This window comes from Notolabrus celidotus, chromosome 15 (genome assembly GCF_009762535.1).
Source record: "Notolabrus celidotus isolate fNotCel1 chromosome 15, fNotCel1.pri, whole genome shotgun sequence".
NCBI classification, from domain to species: Eukaryota; Metazoa; Chordata; class Actinopteri; order Labriformes; family Labridae; genus Notolabrus; species Notolabrus celidotus.
The window spans coordinates 13,898,076-13,921,452 of record NC_048286.1 but is presented as its reverse complement, the minus strand read 5'-3'; the positions used below and the strand labels follow the sequence as shown (position 1 = coordinate 13,921,452).

The 23,377-nt window shown below is 41.3% G+C and overlaps 1 protein-coding gene across 1 annotated transcript; it reads left to right on the top strand.

The window, feature by feature from the left end:
• The first annotated feature begins 2,241 nt into the window (after positions 1-2,241).
• Positions 2,242-22,265, top strand: wnt9a (wingless-type MMTV integration site family, member 9A). The gene is made up of 4 exons (XM_034703139.1): positions 2,242-2,378; positions 16,761-17,020; positions 17,225-17,487; positions 20,531-22,265. Exons 1-4 carry the CDS (start codon positions 2,287-2,289, stop codon positions 21,101-21,103), a joined length of 1,188 nt encoding a protein of 395 aa, XP_034559030.1. The 5' UTR covers positions 2,242-2,286; the 3' UTR covers positions 21,104-22,265.
• Positions 22,266-23,377: the final 1,112 nt, after the last annotated feature.

Sequence of the window (23,377 nt, the reverse complement as noted above, 5' to 3'; positions counted from 1 at the left end):
ATGAATCTTAGACCTTAGATGAACTTTTTTTCATAAAAAGAATAGAGTGTAACATTACATGTTCACTGGTAAGTGAGTCAACAGAGTTTGCATGTGAGAGAGGGTTTTCTGGGACAATAACTAAATGTTTCGATAATCTCAAGATCTTATGCAATCTAATGCGTAGGAAGAGTAAATATTTTTCAAGAGCAGACCTGTGAGAGGGTTCACATTACTTGCCAGAGTGATTGATAGTTTGCCAATTGATTTATGATGCCCAATAATATATTTTGCAAAGTGATTAAAGCCTTCTTCTCCAGCTCTTGTGAAATCGCCTACAGTTATATGTGTGGACAAATTTACTTTCTTCTTTGTGAACTGCAGATGAACTCACCTTAGTGTTTACGAGAAGTGTTGCTGTGTGCTGCAAAAGGCAAGACCAGACTGATATTTAACTTCAACAGACAATCTTTAACCAAAAAACATTTGAACAGGAAGCCTTTTTTTCCAGTGTATGACGTCTTTTGACAGATGAACTCCAACCAAATATGATAACGTATGCGACAGATGAGTGAAATACTCACTAATACAGAATGTTAATCAAAAATGTGAAGCAATTTGGGCTATAAACATTTCTTACAATAGAGCAGTGATTTGAGGAATGATAAAAATGGAAATAAAGTGTAAAAATACTGCACCAAAAGTGATAATCAAATGTTTCGAATCTTACTTCAGTACTCATTTGAGTGAGAGAAACAGATGTAGTTGTTGAGAAAATTGTCATTTATAGCAGCAAAATAGCAAAAGTTGTTGGATGACTTCTACAGCCGTTGCTGGTTCAGGCTGAGCTAATGTCAATCTGTTAAAACACATAAATTGTTTAATTTCTAACTACATGTATTGAATCATGTGTATTTGCAAAACACCGTAACCCTGTAGGTTTCATATAAATAATGAGAATTATTCAGTACATGGCATAGCATAGAAATATACCACATACTGGCTTATCAAAAACTGTCATATCTTCAGATTGAAAGCTCAATCATGAATTTATATATTTCAATGTAAGGTTCACTTCTGGAGCTTCCATCTGAATGACCAAATCTCCTTTGCAGATGGAGTTGTCCTTGTAGGGGGAGAGATTTATTGTCTGTGTTTAAACTAGGGATGTTATAAAGCAACCGATTTCTTAGTTGATTAAACATAAACTTAATTTAGAACTAGCTTTCTGGTCTACAGGTATAAAAACACTCAACAGCCAAAATTGAGCACTTTTTAGAAACACAGGTAAACCACCTATCTGCAGGTAAACAATGTCAAATAGTTTTGGCCAAGTGTGACTAATGTTAGCAGAGCTAGCACCACCAGCCTTCGATCCTCCTTAAAGGTTAATGTCCACATGCCTTTGCTGGTTACACATTGCACCAGTCAAGTGATGTTATAGCAGTTTAACCAAGCACAACCTGCATACTACTTGATCTTCATTAAATCAAAATGCTGCCAACCAACACTGCTATGAGATACGTACCTCCTGCCATCTGTGCTGGATTAAATCCTGGTTGTAGAGCATTTGGATATTATGGAAGGAGCCAATGATCAGCTCTGCAGCCTTGGCTTCATGTGAGTTACAACTTTAACCAGCGTTTTGGGCCTATACGGTTATAGAAATATTGCTAATTAGTTAAACCAACCAGTAAATCTGCTGCCGACTGTGATATTCTTTAGTTGTTTAGTTATCCCTTGTTAAAACTAGCAGGGTAAAACATGCAGACTTAACTACAATAATTGGATAAAGATACTTAGATAGTTATTTACACTATTGAACGAAAATGATTTATTTAAAAAAGACAAGGTCTAGCTGCAACAACTATTCTGTCAGTGTGGACTTCATACCCTCCATAAAGTGCAGTAAATGGACTGCCTGTGCAGGATTATACAATTTCAGGGTTCAAATCACTGGAAATAAACTGTCACTGACTGGAGGTAAACAAGTATTTTATCATTTCGAATCCAGCTCAGACCTCAGTCTCCACACACACTGACTGTATGCTCCCTCAGAGGAGAAACTACCCCACAAATAATACATTCAGACAACTGAGAAGATTTATCTGCGTGAAACGTGATATTGAATCACTTCAGCTCTCTGCGTGTATTGCCATATTGCGCTCTCTCTCCCCCTCTCTCTCTCCTCTGATGGGAGGAGCGCAGCGCGGCTCCTCTCTGTATAAGAAGTGTTGAACTTTCAACAAGGGATTTTACACAGCTACTCAGGAGAAACGAGATGATCTGCCCTGGAGCCGCAGCAAAATGCTGGATGGACACCTACTCCTGGGATGGTTATCGTTCACAGTTATAGTATATCTTCTCAACTTGCCTGGACCGACGGCTGCATATTTCGGGTAAGGACGGACAGACACTTTGTGAATGCCAATGATGCTGATTTCATTGATTTGATTGGTTCCTTATAGGTAACACTTTTTCATCACCTTTTGACTGAGAGAAAAATCCTTAAACTCAAATTTATGGAGCCAATCAGCTAAAAATACTTTACTTTTCTTATATTTGTTTAATGAGATGTTTAATTAAATTCATACCTGTGGGGGGTAAGTGAGGTGTCTTTACGCGGCGGTTACGCAGCGCACAGCTGGTGCAGCAGCAGGTTGTCTGCGCGCGATCTAGCCTCCCTGAAGCTGCTGGAGGTTAAATTCTATTAAAAAGTAGAGTAAAACTATCGTCATCAGAGCAGGCAACAACATCTATTAAAGGTAGACTTACGCAGCCTCGGAGTAATTTTGGCCCGGGAGTTCACCCCATTCTTTCCCTGACAATTGAGCCAGCGCCCACTGTAAAGTTACCCCTAGCGCGTAAATAGCAGGTAGCTGGTGTGATTATTTTGGATAAACAACATGTAAAATCATATTCAGAAAACAGACGGAGCGTAAGGTGAGTGTAGTCTATATAATGCCTCAGACTCAACAGCTGGTAACAATAAAGTAATCTGACTGACTGAACTGGTGGCCGAAACGTCTGCTCAGCTTGCACAGAAAATTCCCCCATCCAGCATAAACATCACAAAACTCTCTCAGGGTTTCTCTTTTTTTTTTAATATTTCTGCTGCTTCCATCAACCTTAAAAACACCAGAAACACGTGCTAGGAAATGAATCTGAAACTTTCAGCTTTTCATGTAATATTGACAATAATGTTTAATTCTGGGGGAGTTTGAGGGTGTTGATTCCAAAGTCAGTCATTCCCAGGCAGGGAACGCCTTGGGTTCTTAAGTGTAGCCCATTATGACCTCCACTTCAGAGTGGCTGTTAATTCACTGAACTCTGGTTAGTCTGCTAACACAGACTACACTCTTTTTTTCTGTTGTAGTCAGAGAAGCACATTTTCCCTGCAGGTAAGTAAAGGTTGTACAAATGAGGTCAGCATGTCAGGTGGGTGAGGGCAGCCATGTTTCACCTGGAGCTGAAGAGTTTATGGTAAAATGACCCTTAAAGCACATCCTAACCTTTTTGGAGATAGGCAACAGAACATAATGTACCTTGAAAAACAAAGAGATTATACAAATAAGGATTCTGGTGCTTTTACATCTACAAGTTTCCGTGTTGATGGGTGTTGTTAGTGCTCTCCTTGGCTCAGGCGGTGCAGACGCACACAGAGACAAATGGCTGTAGACTGTGGAGTGATGACACTTGAAGCCTTTCCAGCAGAGTCAAATTTATGGGAGGTATGGGTGTTGTGCAGGATCCAGGAGTGTTAGGTGATCTGGGAACTGTTGTGAATCTGAGAGAGAGCCAGCAAGTGTCCCCTAAGGGCTCTGTGAGACTGATTGACCTTTTTGAAGGATGTATAGGCCTGTCTGGGTAACGTTTGGTGGTTTAAAAATCCTGTAAGTAGCTAAAAATGGGCAGAAAAGTATTTAAAAAGAATGATTGACAATTTGTAGCTGTAATATAATCAAAGTTTTTCCACCTATCTGGTTAAATATTGTTCTCTCAGGTGTTGGCACTCATTTGAGTGATGCAAACTTGCTTTTGCAGGACTTGAAATGACTGTATGATGGACAAATCTCAGCCCCTCTCAGTGTAATGTCATCACCTAATTCTCAGGCACATATCAAACACTCAGTCTGTCTTTGGTTTCAGCACTGAAGCTGCATTAGAAGGACAAAGGTAACCCAGCTCTCACTCTGTTTCTGTGCACAGGAGTGTCGCCTTTTGCAGTTTGTATGTATCAAGCTTGACGTGCCAAATTGGCACTAACAGCAGTCTTAATGGTCCTTAATGGTAATGCATATTTACTTATTCAGTTAGCACTTGTTTTCACTTCTCTCTGTCAGTCTGTTCTCTTTCTGTAGCCTTGCAGCGAGTGAGAGACATGTGGAATTACAATACTTCAGATTTATTATTCTGCGGCCCTTGAGGAGAGAATATGAATGAGTGTCGGTGAATGATTTAGCCCTGCAGCTGAGGAACATGAAACACACTGGAAGAGTCTGCACAGGTGACACAGATACAAAATGTGACCGCCCCGTGGCCAACTTCCCAGAAACTCGACACCGGTGACACTTGGGCACAGTCCTGACTGTGGGACACACTCACACAAAACCTGTGCAAATAAATATTCCACGAGCACGAGGCATCCCAGGGCCTCTTGAGTACTGATTTACTCAAAATAGAGGGTCAATGTTGCATACCCAATTTCCAGAGTGCGGTGGAGCGTAAGTGTAACATAAACACAATCTCTCCTGCCCATAGTCTGCGCAGTCGAGGGTGGGGTGGGATTCCTGGCGTAGTCGAGCACCCGCTTAAATTGTCATCCTTTGCCACAAGAATGTGAGCGCTCATTTTCTCTCCCTCAGCCTGTTGTGGCAGGTGCTGGTTCTGCTAAATCCGTTATCATTAGACTTTCAATTGCAGATACTCTCTTAGTTTTCACTGCTTGACTTAATGAGATGGTGTATAAACTGTCATAGGAGGAAGTGATTAGCAAGCTTGTTTGACCCTATCAGAGCTCAGGGTGCACTCAGAGACAACTCTGTTGGTTTAAATTTGAGATTTGGTAAAAGGCATGCCATTCTGTGGTCTTGTAAACTGCTCTGAATACGAGTCCTAACACTGAGTCAAGAGTTTGTTTTTATTTAGTTCATGTGCAACACATACAGGAAGGCTGCCCACAGTCATGCAACTGGGATTTACCAATCACCAAGGCAACCGCAGCATCCGGAAGGAGCAAATATAGTGGTCGCTGTTTAATTACTTCAATATCCTTAAACTTCTCTCATCAGCTTGGTCCTGAAGCAGAGCTGATGCCCTATCAGGTGGCATCATTTTTTTCAGCCCTCCATTAAGCAAGGTAGTACGCCAAAAACAACAGGATAACATTTGGGATGTGTGTAAATTTACAGAGGAGGAGGGATTTCTTAGCGTGCAGCTGTAAAGGCTTTTTATCACTCTGCTAAATTAGCTTCTGGTGTGCATCTAATGGCAGCATGTTTTAAAGTTTAAAGCAGCCTCACTTTTTTCAGCACAGCAGAGAAATGTTACAAGTTGTTTTTTAAGCAGCTCCATGTAAACATTTCCTCTGATTCCCTCCTCTCTCTCTCTCTCCCATCTGCTGGTTCGTCTGCCTCATGTGCGTGCCGGCATCCATGCAGCGGTTTGCGGGGAGCTGCAGGGTGATTACCACTCATTAGGAGCAGCAAAGTTACTGTGGGCTCAGGCCGGCGTTGCCTGGCAGACAGCGGTGGCGGGCGTCTCATTACCAGGGCCTTAAGGACTGATTAGGCCTGACGGGCAGCAGGGCGGGGAGCACCGTTGATAGAGGGATTTCCCAACTTCATAGGATATCCTGCAGCTATAGCCACACCTCAAAGGGTATCACTTTACTGTGAGCCAAGTAGATAGGATTCTCTCAGCTCAGGCGCTGTGACCATGTAGCGTGGTGAGATCACGCAAACCTGCAGGCTTAGATAACAGGCCTGTGGAAAGAGAGAGCTTTGTTTTCTTTATATTTCTGTTTGATACATCCGGATTAGAGCTTTGCCTTGAGTGCTCTGCTCTGGAACATCCCTGTGGAAGGCCTGTGATGCCCTGGGATGCCACAGGGGGGTGCAGCATCATCTGAGAGGGCAGGACGCTCCTCAATCAGCACTTCGTGACCTTTCAGTGTAACAGTAGGAGAGTGGGAAATGAAATGTGAAAATGTTCAAATTTGAAGGCTGCCGGGTCTGAGTGAAAATAAATTAGGGAAGGAAAATACTTTCTTACACGTGCTTAGTTGTGGTCAGCCTGCATGACAAGTTCAAAGTGTCTTTCAACTTCAGCTTACAGAGCAACACTGCAGCTCTCTGCACAGAACACCAGGTGTGATGCTCTGTGGCACTGTAGGTTTCAATAGTGTCTGTAGTGGGTTGCAAGGGTTCATACTACACTATTACATGTCTGTTGAATATTTGTAAGATCACATAGTTTGGTATGTCTTTAAAAAGTGTTCAGCCAACAGTTCTGGTGTCACCGGCACGCCAAAGCAACCGCAGTGTAGACATACTTGATTTAAATGGACTATCCAAAGGGCCAGCTTTGCATTTTATTGGTGGAGGTTTGAAGGCATGGGAGGAAATTCTCACTCGAGGAAAATCTTGTTGGTAAAACATGATGATCTTTGCAGATGGAGCTGGAGACATGGGCAATTTGCAAAACAGGAAAACTAATATAGACTCAAGATACTTTTAGTGGTCAGGAATTGATGAGATGATGCTAGTTAGAGTAACCACTACGTCCTGTGTTTTCCATCCTTGACCACAGGCATTTTTCTCTGGGAATAGAAAAGACCTGGCACTTCACATGTGCCAAGATAAGCCGATTGACAAACCCTCACTTAGACTTCTGGAGAAAATCAACATTTCTCATGTCTAACTTTATCTATTCTGTGCAAGTTTTGATGATTTAAAACTTGTCTTTTTGCAGACGCCTAGATACAATCTCAGTTTTTAATTCCATGCACCTGTTTGCAGGGATTTATAATTCCATAAAGGATGAAAGAAAGTTGACTGTGCTTTTGAAAAATTGCAGCTCTCGACTTTTACTGCACTTTATCAGGACGATCATCTTGCATAAACACACTCCTATGGAAGCCTGACCCGGCATGCACTCAGATTCAAATATGTGGGAATGGGCATTATTACTTAAACTAAAAGGTAGACCCAAAAAGGCATTTTTGAGCTTTAGTTGAAGAATGGACATAGTCAGACATTCACTGACAGGAATGAGCCTGGGCATGGCAAACGTTCTCTGCTGTGATTAACCCTGGAGGAGATTCTGTTTCAGGTTGAAAATGGCTCACTTGCATGACTTTGAACTAGTTACTGTTGCTTTAATCATCAGTCAGCTGTCAGGAGGCCAACATCTTCACTCCAGGCCATAAATAAGGTGGGTTTGTGCTCTGAAAGTCATGCTAGGAAAATTAACAACATGTCCCATCTTTAACTTGCAAATGACTGTTACAGAAAGTGTTTCAGCGTTGATTCTTCACAGGATAAAAACATAAAACATGTAGCAATCTTGCATTTCAGTTCCTTAAGGCCTAATCTGTTACTTGTGCGAGTAAATAACCGCTAATAAACCCAGCCACTTGCAGTTACTGAGGCATGAGCGATTCAAAACAGCTACTGTTTTGTTTTGGATTTTGTGGTTTGACTCTGCATGCTCGGTTTATTCTCACAAGGGCTTTTGCCCAGTGTATCAGGAGTGAACAAAACCTGGCATTTCTAGTCGCTGCACAATTTCCAATATCTGCTTTACAGAATTACACCAAGTTTAGAGTCTAAGTGTTTTGCTCTCTCACCAAACAGCCGCAGTCTGGGTCTTGTGTCAGCATGTGCGAACCGGTGCGAGCGGCGTACAGTATGTGTGCCTGAACGTGTTTGGTACAGGGTTGCTCAGTGCCATGGTGTAGGCTAGAACAGGGGAGTCATGTGGACACCGCTGCGCGCCCAATCTGTGCCAGTCACACAGTGACTATAACTGAGCTGCTGACCTTAGAAGCCTTGAGTTCTCACATAGCAGTTAAACCTCTTACCATGCCCCACACTCCCCTTCCCAAACCGGCCGTCCTGCAGTCCCACCGCTCAGCTACCACCAGCGCTTGCATGCACGGCCGTGGATTAAAAAATTAGGCTGAAGTGTAACTCCCCCCCCTCCTTTTTTTGACAGTAGAAGAAGAAAGTTATTTATGTAGTGGAAAAAACTGAGTCAGAACATATGGACTTAAAAGAAAATATGCATAATGCATCAGTCATGCACATTTTAAGTCTCAAGAGAGGACATGAACAGGAACTTGACCTGATCAGTCAATTACAGGGAGTAGTCTGACACAGCCTGTGTGGGTTGTAAATGACCAAAAGGGACAGCAGATGATATAACATTGGGTCATTTCCTGTTAAGTCATGCAAGATAGCAAACTTTTCCCCACTCTCTCATTGTGAATAGCCACACCACTAGATGTTGCATGAAATCCCCACTATGCAGAAAGGCTCATTACTCAACCAGTAATGACTTGGTAAGTCTCAGGCCTGCAGGGCTGCTTTGTTTTCAAAGTCGTTTTGTCATGTTACTGTACTGTGTCAGTCACAGCTTGTTAGGAGTAGTCACAACACCCACTGCTTTCAACCAGTGACTAATCTTATCTTAGCCTCATACATAATGCTTTACTCTTTCCCCTATTTCTGGTTTTAATGGCTTGGAGTATGAGCGGTGTCACCATGGCTTTGAGGAGAAAATGTCCAAATTTTAGACTCTTTTTGGAGAGGGGACAATCGCTGGAGACTCCGTGTTCCAGAGAGTCATTGGACCCTTGATTCATGGTTTCTTCAATTATTCACGTTTAAGCTGTGGAGAACATTGTCAGCCATAGTTAGAGTGGGCCAGAGGGAAAACACCACACACACACTCACATTCCTACAACCTCTGGCATGGCTCGGGTTGTGATACACCAGATGGGACTTGGGCAGGGTGGTCTGAAGTTCATCCAACATTTCTGAGAAAAGCACACACTCCCCCCCCCCCCCCCCAAAAGGAGCATTTTACACACAGCGAAGGAGGGGGAGGAAAAAATGAAATAGAGAGCAACAGATCAGCATTGGCGAGCTTAGATCTTACAAAAACTACTCCGATTTTAAAATATACACAGATTTATCTAAGGTTAGCTTGGTAGTTTGTCTTCCTGACACATGTTCATGTCTGTCATTGTCTTGTGAAGGTTACAATCACAGACAGCGGTGGTTTTGTCTAGCAGAGGTTTTGTTTTGAGTCAACAGCTGGGCAGAATGATTGGCATACGTTTAGAGTAACTGACCAGGGGGAATAGAGGAAGGTCGGAGACGAGGGGGAAAAGAAGGAGGAGGAGGGGAAGTAGGGGGAGGGGGGTACATTGTGATCTAGTAGACACCAGACCACACAACCGGCAAGTCCAGGCTGAGGGAGAAACTGCAGCTTTTGTGCTTTTTCTGCCTGGACGCGTTCAGCCATGACTGACTCTTGTAAGTGTTGACTTAAGGTAGTGAGTGCTGTATGCATGTGCACATGCATGCACACACTCGTGTTCATGTATCTACATATACAAACCAGCACCTGTTAGTCCAGTGGAGGGAAGAAAATAAACAGACACTGAAAATCACCAAAACAAGTTCTTTCCTCACCTCAGCTGTTTTCATTCTTATCTCCAGATTTGAAAAATAACGCTGTGATAACTTGCTAACTTGATGTTTCAGAGTTTTAGAAGGACTTTATAGAAAAAAACTAACACAGCCTTTCCTTTGGAATCACAGTCGCAATGATTTAACATTATTGTGGGTAATGATTGGTCAGTTGACTTGGTTATCTGAACAAGGGGTTGAACAGGTATTGGCGTTGGCATATACTGTATCAGCATTTCATATAACCGATGACATTATAATTATTTCAAATATTACTCTTCTCTGGCTCCGCTGCTGGTGTGTCTTTCCCTCTGGGTCTGTCTTCACTCAACACTCTGTCTCACCCACATTATCTAATTGGCTTGATGTCATACAATCGCACTGTAAGTGTAACTGGCTAACTGTTAACTTTAAATGAGGATAAGAGTTTCTGTTTTGATTAAACATTTGCGTAAGCCATTTAAACATAGTCCTGTGTTGGAGTTTGTAATTCTCAAAATTTTACATTTTCTCTGGAAGTTTTTTATTTCTATTGTAAATGCATATTGGCTCCAAATATTGGTTACTGGTACTAGTAATTGCTATTGATATGGGCCCTGGAAAACCAATATTGGTCGACCCCTAATCTGAATGCAGAAATTGAAGGCAACATGCAAACTGTCTCAAGTGTAATAAATAATTGTCATTAAAATGTTTTCAGGGTCTTATGTGAAAGATATGGACTGTATACTTCACATTTTAAAGGTATTCTCTCCACTTTGGAGAAAGTACACACCGGTAACAAAGGTTTTACATTTCTGAGGTATGTTTGGCATTTCTGTGCTTGAAGCTCCTGCAAGGTTGTGTTGTCTTTAGTGCCCCCTGTTGACAAAGTGGTCTTTGCTGATCTTGAGCTGTACATATGTAAAGAGTGTTCTCAGACTGAAGTCTCATCCTTATTTAATCTAGTCTAATTTGCATCTCTCAACAAGGAATCTTTGGTGATGAAATTTATACAAAAGACTGTTTCGCAGCGTGCTGTTAATCACCTCGCGCGACACCAATAGGTCATAGAATGTCATCAATATTGATTTCAGCGTTCTTTTCTTATACCTAAACTTTGGTTGTGCTACTAATTTCAGTTGGTTGGTGTATTATTCCATTTAATGCTACAGCTGCCTGTAACTAATTATGAGTCTTTTAACTAATTAAGCATTAAAATATGAACTTGCATAATATCCCAGAACATCAACTTTTAGTCCAAACAAGGGTTCAAAGCGCCGGGATATAAACCTTCAGTGATAGAAACAACAAAGAATAGCACCGACTCTTCATATTTTAAAAAGGCACAGCCAGTGATGAACACATTTTTCCAGCACTACATCTAATGTATGTAAAGTTTTCTGCTCTGGCTGCTTTAGACTGTTGAAATTAATGCATACCACATGGCCTGAGCTGCCACTGTTTATATATGCTTGTGTGAGTATATGAATAACTCCATCAGTTACAAAGTTATGTGCGTTTGTTCCCTATACACAAAGCAGGCACTTCAATATGGCCAAGAAATTTTTAGTAATTCAGTCGATATGTTTTCCACTATCTAAGAGTTTAGGTAATGTCACACTCTTTAACTATTTACATACAAAACAGGTGAAGAACTAGCAGAGGTACAAGCTGAGGGTCACTTCCAGGACTGTAATGTAAAGCCAGAGGGGGGTTGATGAAGGCGAAGTTTAGTGCTCGTCAATGATTTCCTCCAGGGATTGACCGGGAGGCTCTGCGGTGTGAAATGGACCATTTTCACTGAGCCCTCCGCGTTGGAAAATGTATATAAAGTAAATGTCATGGGCAATGGGAGGTGCTGACAGGTGGAGAGAAAGGCCTAAACAAACTGTAGTATTACTAAGTGAAAGACAGAGGAGGAGAGTGGGTCAGTGATGTCTGCGAGGAGTGTGTACAAGCCAGTGTGAGTGGAAAAAAGGAAAGCTGAGCAAACATCAGCAGGAATCCTACCTCACATAGGATAATAATGAGTTTTATACTGTGTGTTGGTGTTATATTCCACCAGTAATTGGTGTTGCTGTGCCAACACCTCCAACAACACCTCAAACAAAAACACTTACACAAAATGGTCCATGATGTGAAAACATGGAGTCACATGTTCTTAGATTGTAAGATTGGATGCTCAGATTCTGTGTCAGTGTTTAAAGCAGCGTTATTTTAATATGCCCTTCATGACAAGCTTAAACATTTTCATTTCAATAGTTAGTAAATCATGATTTACAGATCCATTGTTCAATGGACACATTTTGTGTTGCCAGGCCATTTATCATTGTTTTACACCTGACATGACCTGATTATGGGTTTGTCATAACCGGTTATCTGTCCAAATAGAAACACATGCTAGGACAGTCAGCTGATGACGTCAATCGTCCTCCATGTTTGTTTATTTTCTGGAGTCAAGTTTGATCACGCCAGTTTCTGTGACATTTCGGGTCAGTGTGATCAAGGATTGTAATGTTAAAAATTGGTCTGAACATCGTTATGTGTGTGGTCTCGCACGGTTTTAAAATCAGTTAAGATCTGAAAGACGTTGAGTGTGAAGCTGCTGGGTTGTTTATGAAGTGGTCGTGGTCTTGAAATATGAGCAATGAATAAACACTGTTCATCAAGAAGCTGTTGTATAGTTGAACAGAATGAAATAAACCTTTACCTGTAAAACTATGAATGTAGCAACCCACCAAATATAAACCATAAAGCTTATCAGCATTTAAGACTTAAGAACAATAATGTAAAATGTGTTGACAATTAAATATCACCCTCAGACTTTGGATATATTCTAATGCCCTTAAACTTTTAGCATACAAAAGAATGCATGTGAAACAATCAACATAACATAGTACTAACAAATTATTATCATTATCATTATAGAATAATCATAACTTATGTTTTTTGACTGCACTTATAACTTCCATAGATACGAGAACATGAAAACAGGGCAGTAAGGATGTCTGATCAGGCCTTTGGTGTTCAGCTGCCATAGTGCTGTGTAGAGCCACTGATGCTCAATGCTGATTGGTGAGCAGGTAACAACAGAGAGAGTTATGGTAGTGATGCATGCAGTGTGTGCAGCTGAAAGTTAGTTCCTTTTCATTGTTCCCATTCTTTCGGACAAGTTGTCTCCCTCATGATGTCAAACTAATCCATACAAAGTAAGTAGGTAGTTTACTAAACAGAAGTTTTGGGACACTGGCTTGTTTGAGAGTTATTTGGAATGCGTTGCATACACCCGTAACGCAATGCATAAAAAACGCAACTACACCAGTCAATGCACAGATCTGACACCATGAGATATAAGAAGCATAAATGATAAATTATTTGAAACTGCTCTTTAAATCTTAAGTGCATATGTAAATTCTTCTTAAAGGACACATCATTAGAAAGTTGTCCCAAATTCTTAATGGAAGCCTTATGAGTTTTCTCAGATGACATGTTGAGCTTTTTCAATTCCTTGTCTTAAAAATATGATCATTGTTTTTGGAAAACACAACCTTGATTTTCGTTTGACTAAGGTTTCAAGTTCAGATCTGTCATGACTTTTGAGATGCAGCCATGATTCTGTTTTTCTAATTCTCCGTCTTTCTAAGTGAGTTGATCGAGTTCATTCTCCTACAAACAGCGGGGTGATATTTTTTTAATTTTTTTTGCAGATCATCATTTTGGAATGTTTAACCTTTTGGAGTGACAGCAACATAGTCCAGCATCCAGATAAAATGTTGTCTTTAATTTCCAGATCACTTTGAATTAAAGAGAATGACTCTGCTCTTAATCTTGTATCAATAAAGCAGAGTATTTGTTGATCGCTAGATTTCTGGGCATAAAATCTTGTATCAAAGTGGGAAAATGCAGACAGGAGTTAGAGCTGGCTACAAGAGTCCTTTCTGGAGACATTAAGTGCTTCTCCGCTCTAAATTCCCCCCTCTTCACTATGCCCCCCGGCTGTCTGTCTCTGTAACCGGCAAGAAAAATGTCTTTGTGTAAAAAAAGCCGCAGAGACAGTAGCGCTGAGATCAGTGTCATGTCATCTTTGGCCTCCCTCCAATGCCGCTCAGACCATCTTTGTGTCTCAGACAGGCAGACGTCACACAGACAGTTGAGGCCTGTCACTTTGATGGTCTGGCAGGCATTGGGGCATCTGGGGGATTTGCACCAATACGTGTTAGTATGCATGTCTGCCTGAGGAATGTGGTTGCATTTTAGTAGTATGAGTGAGTAGCTTTAGACCACCATTTGTTATCGGATCTCTTATTTTGTAACATTTTTAATTAATGTAAGTTTGTTTTTTTCACTTACAGACAATGCTTCTCCAGGTTGGGAATTTAGTCAATCAATTTTAACAGTTTTTATCTTAAGAGTGCCAACGACAAGAAAATAAACTCACAAAACTTTACGAAAAGCATAATCTAGACTTTACTCTCTGTTATATTACATTACATTTATCCTCCACTTGGCAGCAGTAGCAAAGATGAACTTGAGAAACCTCGAGTAGAGCAGGCTGAGAAGCCATCTGCCTCAGCTGAATGGGTCAATGCAGTGCCTGACTGCTCGCCTGCCATAGTAATGTAGAGAAACGCTTCTCAGCCAGATGTTACACTCCAGGTCAGCTGAATGAGTTTGTTTTGGATAACAGAGAGACACACGTCTTGTGTATTGTGTTTTTTTGGCTTCGTGTGCCTCAAACCATGCATTTTTTACTCTCCGGGTGTGTTGGGAGAGCTATCTCTTGTCAAGACGCAGCTTGCCAGGTTTCCATTTCCAAACTCAGAACTGTCAGACAAGTTAAGGAAAGGCAAACACGCTTTGTAGAAAGGAAGCCATTTGACCCAATGTGGAAGCCGATCTTGATACCTCCTTTTGATTTGACTGCTCAGATTTTCAACCAGGCTGTGACTGCGCTTTAAAGACAGTATCTCATATCATGTGCAAACTATTAAACCTGTTGGTATGGAAGTGAAGACTTGAGGGGAAACTTTTCAGTCAGTTTCAAGATCAGAGGATGGAGTGAACAAGAGTGGTGACAGAGACTTCTTTTAAAAACAGTAAGAAAGAAAAAAATGTAAGTAATGGAGATCACCAATCAACACATCAGGTTTATTAACTAAACAGGTGTGGACATCCAACAGGCGCGTGTCATCTTAACAAAAATATTATTGAATCTGTTCCATTACAGTCTCTTGCTCAATCAAACTACATGTGAGGTTTATGATCTGCTTTGGTCAGTGGCCTGTTTTTGTACTTTGTACAAGAAAGGGGGGGGGCTTATTAGACTTTGTCTGAAGCTATCAAAAAGGTATATTGGTTACAGTAACAGATTAAAGAAAGAAAGAAACAGAAAACACTCTTTTTTATCTGTCACAGAAGTTTCAAAATGTTCATTAAGTTCAATGACACAGTCTTCCTTAACTTACCTACACTTCCCTCAACTATATATGTCAGTGCCATAATTATGTTTGTATTATTGCCTATATTTATTGCTGACTTTTTATTCTGAGACATTTACAAATTGAGCACAACGTTACTTCAGACAGGCCACAAAGTCAAGCAAGGCCTACTCTTGCCACTTCCCATGCAAACTGCTTTGCATCCTACCTCCATTTATGCTATGTTTGATTTTACCTGTGTCCTATGTATTGCCACTGTTCCCTGGAAGAGGTTTGCTGCTGCTCTCCCTGCCTTGGTATTTCAAGTATGCACATGAAAGAACAGGAAGGTTTGCTCTCCCAACTTCAGGCTTTTCCCTTCCACTTAGGCACTTGGAAGGGCAGAACAGAGCTGTACTGACATATTTCACTTATTGCATGCAAATAATTATTTTGATGAGAATGGTCCTTACTGAAAGAAAATTATCTCCTTTAATCTCCTTATGCAAATATTACAATAAAAAAAATATGATGAAACATTGTGAAAAATTATAGATCCTTTTACGGTGTCAGAAAAATGTCTGCACTGTGTAGAATCAGAGGGGGTGTCAATACATGCATAAAGGTCCATCTGCAGAGACACGTTCCCCCTTGTGCTTTTGTGACTTCTGTAAAGCCATTTATTCTTCAGTTTCACTTTAAGGGTGTAAAGGAGGCCAGAAATTCCACATAATTAACAACTACGGTGCCAGTCCCGTCAGATGGTGTGACCAAAATGGTCACAGTCTGACAGTCATGTCCCCTGTGCGTGTTATGAAAGTAATGCTCTGCTTTCCCCATCACAACCTCAGAACGCTGGTCGTGGGTTTCACCAGCTATGTGGCAGTCGCTGCTCTGTGTGTTTTATATACGCTTCCCCTAAATAAACTGAGGAGAGGAGAGCCAGTCTACCACATGATCTGCATACCATGTTTAGACCTGATTCTTCTGCTTGTTATGTGTCAAATGGACTGCAGCTGTAAGATCATGAATTCTGGGTTTTTGTGTCGAGGAATCTACAATGACAGTCGAAATCTTGTCATATAAGTTTTTTTGGCATCCCCAACCCTCATGATATGATAAGCTTCTGCTGGCTGTTGTCTCTCATGCATGGGTTGTGACTGTCTCATTAAAGTGACTTAAAAGGCTTAAAATGTGTCATTACTTGCTTAAAATGTGTCCCCTCTAGTTAATATCTTTACACATTTTGGATGTAAATCGGAAAACTCTTAAGATACTCATTTAAATAGTAAAACTGTTCTGACTTAAATATGAAGTGAAGTCTGAATATGGGACAAGCATTGTCAGGATGTTCATGTGGTCTCTTGCACTTCTCAGAGAGTTGGCTACACACACAGACACTCCTGTGCAGGAGGTTGATCTTAATCTCCTGCAAATGTTGAATTCCCCTGAACATTAACCACTGAACAGCTGAATTCATTTGAACATTAACCCAACTTCTGAGCATTATATGCCCTGGCTGGGCTTCTTGTGCTGTTTATGTAGTATATCTTTGCTACTCATACTGTTTATCCAGGAAGGTCGGCATCCTGAGCTTTATTGGAACCTTTTATCAAAATGTATCCACTACCTCTCTGTGTTTCATATTAACTGACCTGACTGTGTCTGTGATCCCTCCCTGCAGGTTGACAGGTAATGAGCCGTTGTCTATCCTGCCTCTGAACTCTCTACCAGAGGAGAACGTGGGCAGGGCCCACTACAAGCTGTGCGACCGGCTCAAACTGGAAAAGAAGCAGCGCAGGATGTGCAGACGAGACCCGGGCGTGGCCGAGACCCTGAGAGAGGCCATCACCATGAGCGCCCTAGAATGCCAGTATCAATTCCGCTTTGAGAGGTGGAACTGCACCTTAGAGGGGCGCCACCGAGCCAACATATTAAAGAGAGGTATGGACTTTTCTTTGCTTTTTGAACAAACTTATTTCTGTAATGTTTTCTTTGAAATGAAATAAATTTGTATTTATTTATTTACATTTATAAATAAACACTCAAATAAAACACCAGTTTGATGTATTTCCCCTATTTTGATACACACATGTTCATTCTTACAATGTTTTAATCTGCTCTATGTCTCTACAATGTGTTTTTCAGGATTTAAAGAGACAGCCTTCTTGTACGCCATTTCATCAGCGGGCCTGACTCATGCGCTGGCCAAAGCTTGCAGTGCAGGACGCATGGAGCGCTGCACATGTGACGAAGCCCCTGACCTGGAGAATCGAAAGGCGTGGCAGTGGGGGGGCTGTGGAGACAACCTAAAATATGCAAACAAGTTTGTTAAGGACTTCCTGGGCAAACGCTCCAACAAAGACCTGCGTGCACGTGTAGACATGCACAACACAAATGTAGGAATGAAGGTGAGTGTGCTGGATCAGTGGATTATGATACTCTCTCTCTGTTTGAAAACCCCATTGAATAATAGGCAGGTTCTACAGTTCCTTTTAATCCTACACTTTCTGTGTATTAGGACTCTTCAGCTAACTGTTTTTTCTTGTTTTTCTTTTTCAAATCTCCTTAATGTTTCTGTCAGCCAGGAGAGGCAGCAGCCAAAAGCACAAAACCCACTTTATGATTCCAGCTCAATGGCAAATGGCTTAGAGAAGAAGTTAGCTCCTTAAAACAGTACTGAGTACAGTACAGTACAGAGAGCTAATTTTGCTCAATGGTTACTGAAAAGACCAGAGAGGTAAAAGAGAGAGACACTAATTTGACTGATTTCACACATTTGATCAGCGTTGGATAGAGTCTTGCTAGCTGTTTCCATCTATTGTTACTCTTTGTGCTACACTAAGCTAACTGGCTCACTGTGGTTTCATAATTTCTGGACAGATATACTAAGTGAAGGCTGATGTGGATGGCGGATATGTTAATAAGCACGTGTTTGCTTAGACTGCTGTCATAACGACTGTATAAAGTGATAATGTCCACACGTGAGTCCAAAAAGTCACATGTATGTGGTTTAGTTAAGCTCTGTTTAGAGACTATAAATGTAAGATGTGTGAATTTATTTGCTACCAATCTGTCTTAAACGTTAACTTATGACACATTGACACTTTTGATGTTTCAAGCTTTTTAGGGAGTAAAGAAAAAAAATATTAATAAGCCTTTTGTTATAGAATGATTTTAACAGTTAAATTATATATATTTGTCCAACCGAGACACACCGATCGAGAACACACTTTGAAGGTTTCAGGGTTCATTTATGGCCCTTTTCCACCATACAGTTCCAGCCCTACTCGACTCGACTCGGTTTGGGCACCTTTTCCACCGGTCCGAGTACCGACTCACGGTGGGTGGGGTCGTCATAACACAGCTGCGCGAAACTGTGTTCACGTCATTTTGAACATGACACAAACACAAACACAAACACAAACACAAACACAAATGTCACACTCATGACTCTTCGGTGATGACATTCTCTGTCCAATCAGTGGCCGGCAGTCCGTTGACATCACCTTTTACTATCAGCTCAGCTTGCTTGAAACCGGAGCAGAGCAGGTACGAAAAACTGGTATCTGACACGAGGTACCGCTCCTGTGGAAACGCAACACAAACCAAGTAGAGTCGAGTCAAGTCGAGTAGAGTAGGGCTAAGACGGGCCGGTGTAAAAGGGCCAATAGAGTCAGAGACACAACTTAAACACAAAGTTGGCTTTCTGCTCTGAAAAAGTGGTTGAACATTGGAGAAACTTTGATGATTGAATACAGTTTGCAATGTTGCACAGGACATACAGCACAACCACATCTGTTGCTGTGTAATGCTGGAGTTTAACAAACACAGCGCTTTCAAAGAGAGCCACTTTTGAGCAAACACACTTTACAAATTTATGGTTAAACTGTCAAAGAGAAAAATGTTCTAGGCACAAGAGAATTACATTTATAGTGAGTTATGAGTGGGTCATCTTTGTTGATAAAGAGTAAAAAAATCTCCATAAACCCTTGGAAATAAAAACTGAACTGACTGAAGTAATGGCCAGTGTAAATTTTATGAAATGGGAATGCACTCGTTAGTCAATAGTTGGTTTTCTTACACAGAATAGATAAGTTACTGCTCTCATTAGTACTCTGGCACAATCCCGTGCATTTTTTGTGCTGAGCAACATAAGTTTTCATCTTGGGAGTATGTTTTATAGTAAAATAAAACGGAGGGAATAGTCTAAATCTGTCAAGCCAAAGTAAACTAAAGGTCTTAAATCTGCTTCTTCTACTCTTCTCTCATATTGAAGCTATTCTCATTTTGGTTTCAATATGAGTTATAGCAGAGGCACACTTCCCAAATGTTTGCAGACACAGAACTCTCCCTATAGACCAATGCAGGCTCTTCCTTTTCAAATTGGCTCTCCAACATCAAGTCTCTTAGGAGATTTTGTTTGTGATAAAAGATTTACAACGTTGTTTTTGCTCTCTTTTTTTTATTTGCACATGTAGTGAGGTGTACCGCATTCGTTCAGGACGAATTCCCACACTGAGAACAAAACTGGAATGTGCTAGCCTCTGCAGCCCCTCGACATTTAAAAGCTGACCTATCAAATTTTCTTGACCTGCTGGTGTGATGAATATGCACTTCCTGCTCCCCGATCTCTTTCACAGTCTGAGAAAAGAGCTGCAGACACTATTCAAACCCCTGTCTCAGACAATGTGTTATTGTCATTGATTTTCGCACACACACTGCTTTAACGTCGTGGTTGAAGTGAACTTTGGCTGACCACACAATAAGGTTGAGTAGAGTTAAGAAATGTGTTGTGGTCATTAATGCTGAATATCTCTGTGTCACCTGCAATTCGGTTTGATTTCATAAAGGAGAAGACTTCCTGACTAGTCTCTCTCTTTCCATCTTTTGGCATGACTTGTTATCCACATGACAGCATGATCACCACACCAGAAGATATAGTTGATGGATTCTAGGTGTAGAGAACACATTTACAGTAGAGGGACAAGAAAAGCACCCAGTCTTTTTTATCACTTGGCTGTCTGAGCTGATTGTATGGATAAGAATACTTCTCCAGGCAAAACGCCCCTCACTCATCATGATTGTAGTTATTGAGTTTAATCAAAATGTCATAATACATCCATCCCCCTACAAACGTAGTCTTTCCCTCTTTCATCAGAAGACTAAGACAAAGTGATCTTCTGTTCTCTCTATGAATAATGTTAATAATAGTTTGAATGTAATAACTGCAGGCTGTTTTTCCCTTTCATTATGATATCAAAAAGAGCAGTGATTGTCATAATTTGACTTCATAGTCCTCTCCGAACTGCTCTAGACTCTAATTATCTAACAATGCTTGTGTTGGGTAATTAGGCTCTTTGGAGTACTGCTTACCAAACAAAGTTGCATCGCTTTTATTACATTCCTGTGATATTTCTTGGCAGGTGACAGTGTTTTCTGTTTCTGAACCAGGTGATTAAGGCTGGAGTGGAGACCACTTGCAAGTGCCATGGCGTCTCCGGCTCCTGCACCGTCCAGACCTGCTGGAGGCAGCTCCAGCCTTTTCATGAAATCGGCAAGCAGCTAAAGCAGCGCTACGAGACCTCCATTAAGGTCGGAAGCTCCACCAATGAGGCCACAGGCGAGGGAGAAATCTCCACAGGCCGGAGCCAGCAGCAGCAGCAGCAGCAGCAGCAGCAACAGCCGCAGCAACAGCCGCAGCAGCAACAGCAGCAACAACAACAGCAACAGCAACAACAGCAACAACAGCCTCCACCTGGGCTGACTGATCAGATCCCTCGCACTATGGACCTGCTCCACATTGAGGACTCACCCAGTTTCTGTAGGCCCAGCAAGTACTCGTCGGGCACGGCAGCCCGGAAGTGTTACAAGGATAAGAACTGCGACGCAATCTGCTGCGGGCGAGGCCATAACACACAAAGTAGGGAGGTGACCAGGCCCTGCCAGTGCCAGGTGCGCTGGTGCTGCTATGTTGAATGCAAGCAGTGCACACAGAGGGAGGAGGTTTATACCTGCAAAGGGTAAACCAGTCATCTGTCAGCCTAAAGGATCGGTGGAGCATGTAACAGATGGCTGTGTCGCAGAGGAGTGGTTGATTTGTTTTCATATAAGGTTTTGCTTCCACTGTTTTGCAAACGAAAGCGGAGCAAGCCGATGGAGAAGCAACAAGCACTTTGAGGGATTTCTGTGGGCTGGGTGTCAGAGGTCCTGAGGCCCCAGTGTCTGGGGTTTGCAGTTAAACAAAAATGAAAGAAAAAAAACTTCTCAGACAACTGGGTCAACATCTCAAGCTTTTTTTTTTTATTAATTTAGGCTCTGAATTGAACAGAAAAGCTTCCCTTTTTTTTTCAAACAAAGAAATCCAGTTGCATCTTTTCACAAGCAAACATATATCCAGTGAGATCAAAAAGGAAACCAGTCACACCAAAGGACTGGTTCCTGGGACCTTGCCCAAGGAAGAATGGTTTGTGTGAATGTTGGTTAATCTTTACATGTGTATGTTTGTGTGTGAGCACAATAGAGTGAGGTGGCTGGAGTATGACGACTTTTATGCAATGAAATCCATATTCAGAGACTGCTTAAAAGAAACAAAAGACAGGGTGTAAGATTTACATTACACGCACATATTTACACTCACACACATTGTGTGTTTGCATATGTATGTAAATAAATTCAGATATATTGTAATGATATTATACACACCACTTATCTAACTATGTTAAAACAAACCACTAACCACACAAATGTTTTGTTGTTTGTGTGCTCTCTTGTTTTTCGTCTTGATTCGTGTCGACAAGGCCCTTTAGAAAGCAGCACACTCGTGTCCGTTGCCTTGCTGTGGATAATTTATAGATCCGTTGGGACTACTCCTTCACAGGGAGAAAAAAAATCACGCTTTTCTTCTTTGAAATAATATAATATGAAGCTGTTAGTAAATGCATTAATAGATAAAACTATACCAGTCAGTTTAGGCTATTCTCGGCCTTGAGCGAACCAATGTTCAGGGAATAACTTAAACCACTATAACTATCGGCGATATAGGAGAGAAAGAGTTCAAATAATATTCAAGTTGTATATGACAGTTGCCTTGTTATTACAGCCAAGGTTATTGCAGCAGGTGATCATTTGACCAGAAAACAGTCCACCTGTGACCCAGACAGAAATTGTGGGGATCTGTTGAGCTTAAATCTACTTATTATTATTATTAATTGTATGTTTGACTTCAAATATTTTGAAGTTGTAAGGAAAACTGTGGAGAATTGGAGGAAAGTAGCCCCCCTACTATTTCACATCCTTCATTCCTCCTCAGCTGCCACGATTTGATTGAGCCATATTCAACACATCCAGACGTGCAGCATGTACAGCAGGAGCTGCGTCAGTCTGTCCAAACAGTATGGGGTAACTGAGACGGAAATCTAACTTGACATGTCTGCAGAGTTACTCAAGTGAAGATGTATGTGCAAGTCTCTAGCTAATATAAATATATTTTATAAGACTAATATTTGTGTAGTGTTTGGGCAAATTGACGTCTGAACGCAAAAGGTTGGGGTTTTTGCAGATCTGCTGTCTTCATTCAGAAGTCAGTGAACTTGTTATAACACATGAGTTAGTTTGCTTTTAATATGTTTGCTTGGCAGAAATGGACTCAGTTGACACAATCCCTAATGCTGAAGCTCGCCATGAAACTACCGTGACAGTTACAAGGAACAGTCCAGAACTTTGGGAATGATCACTTTCTTGTGGAGAGTAAAAGTAATGATACAAGTCTGGAGACTCTGTTAAAAGCTGAACATCTCACCCGGATTTTTCCGGGTGATCCCATTTTTAGTTACTCTATAGTAAGCACATTTGATCAACTTTGTATCTAGTCTGGCAAGCTGTTTCCATCTGTTGCCACTCTCTTTGCTACGCTAAGACCGGACAGATATGCTAAATCGCATCGAGACAGTCAACTTTGATCAGAGCCAGACTAACTTTATTCATCTGTTTCCACTGTTTAGGCTGTGCTCAGTTCACCAGCCAGCTATAAGTCACATATTTGCAAGACTGAAACACCAACTCCAACCACCAACCAAGAAAGCCAGCTTTGGACAGAGCCAGGGTAGCTGTTTCTAACTGTTGATAGGTACTTTTTATGCTAAGCTATGCTGACTGGCTGGAAAGTGTTTCATATTAACGGGATAGATAATCTGATTAAGAAAGCCATCTTTGGGCAGAGCTAGGCAAGCTGTATCCATGTGTTTCTACTGGCTATGCTATGCTAAGCCATGTGTTACATATTTGCAAATTTCTTACCAA

Excerpts from the sequence above, each read along its gene's own strand:
- wnt9a (XM_034703139.1), top strand. The coding sequence starts at position 2,287 with ATGCTGGATGGACACCTACTCCTGGGATGGTTATCGTTCACAGTTATA. Across the intron at positions 17,021-17,224 it reads AGCCAACATATTAAAGAGAG|GATTTAAAGAGACAGCCTTC; the intron begins GTATGGACTTTT and ends TGTGTTTTTCAG. Across the intron at positions 17,488-20,530 it reads ACACAAATGTAGGAATGAAG|GTGATTAAGGCTGGAGTGGA; the intron begins GTGAGTGTGCTG and ends TTTCTGAACCAG.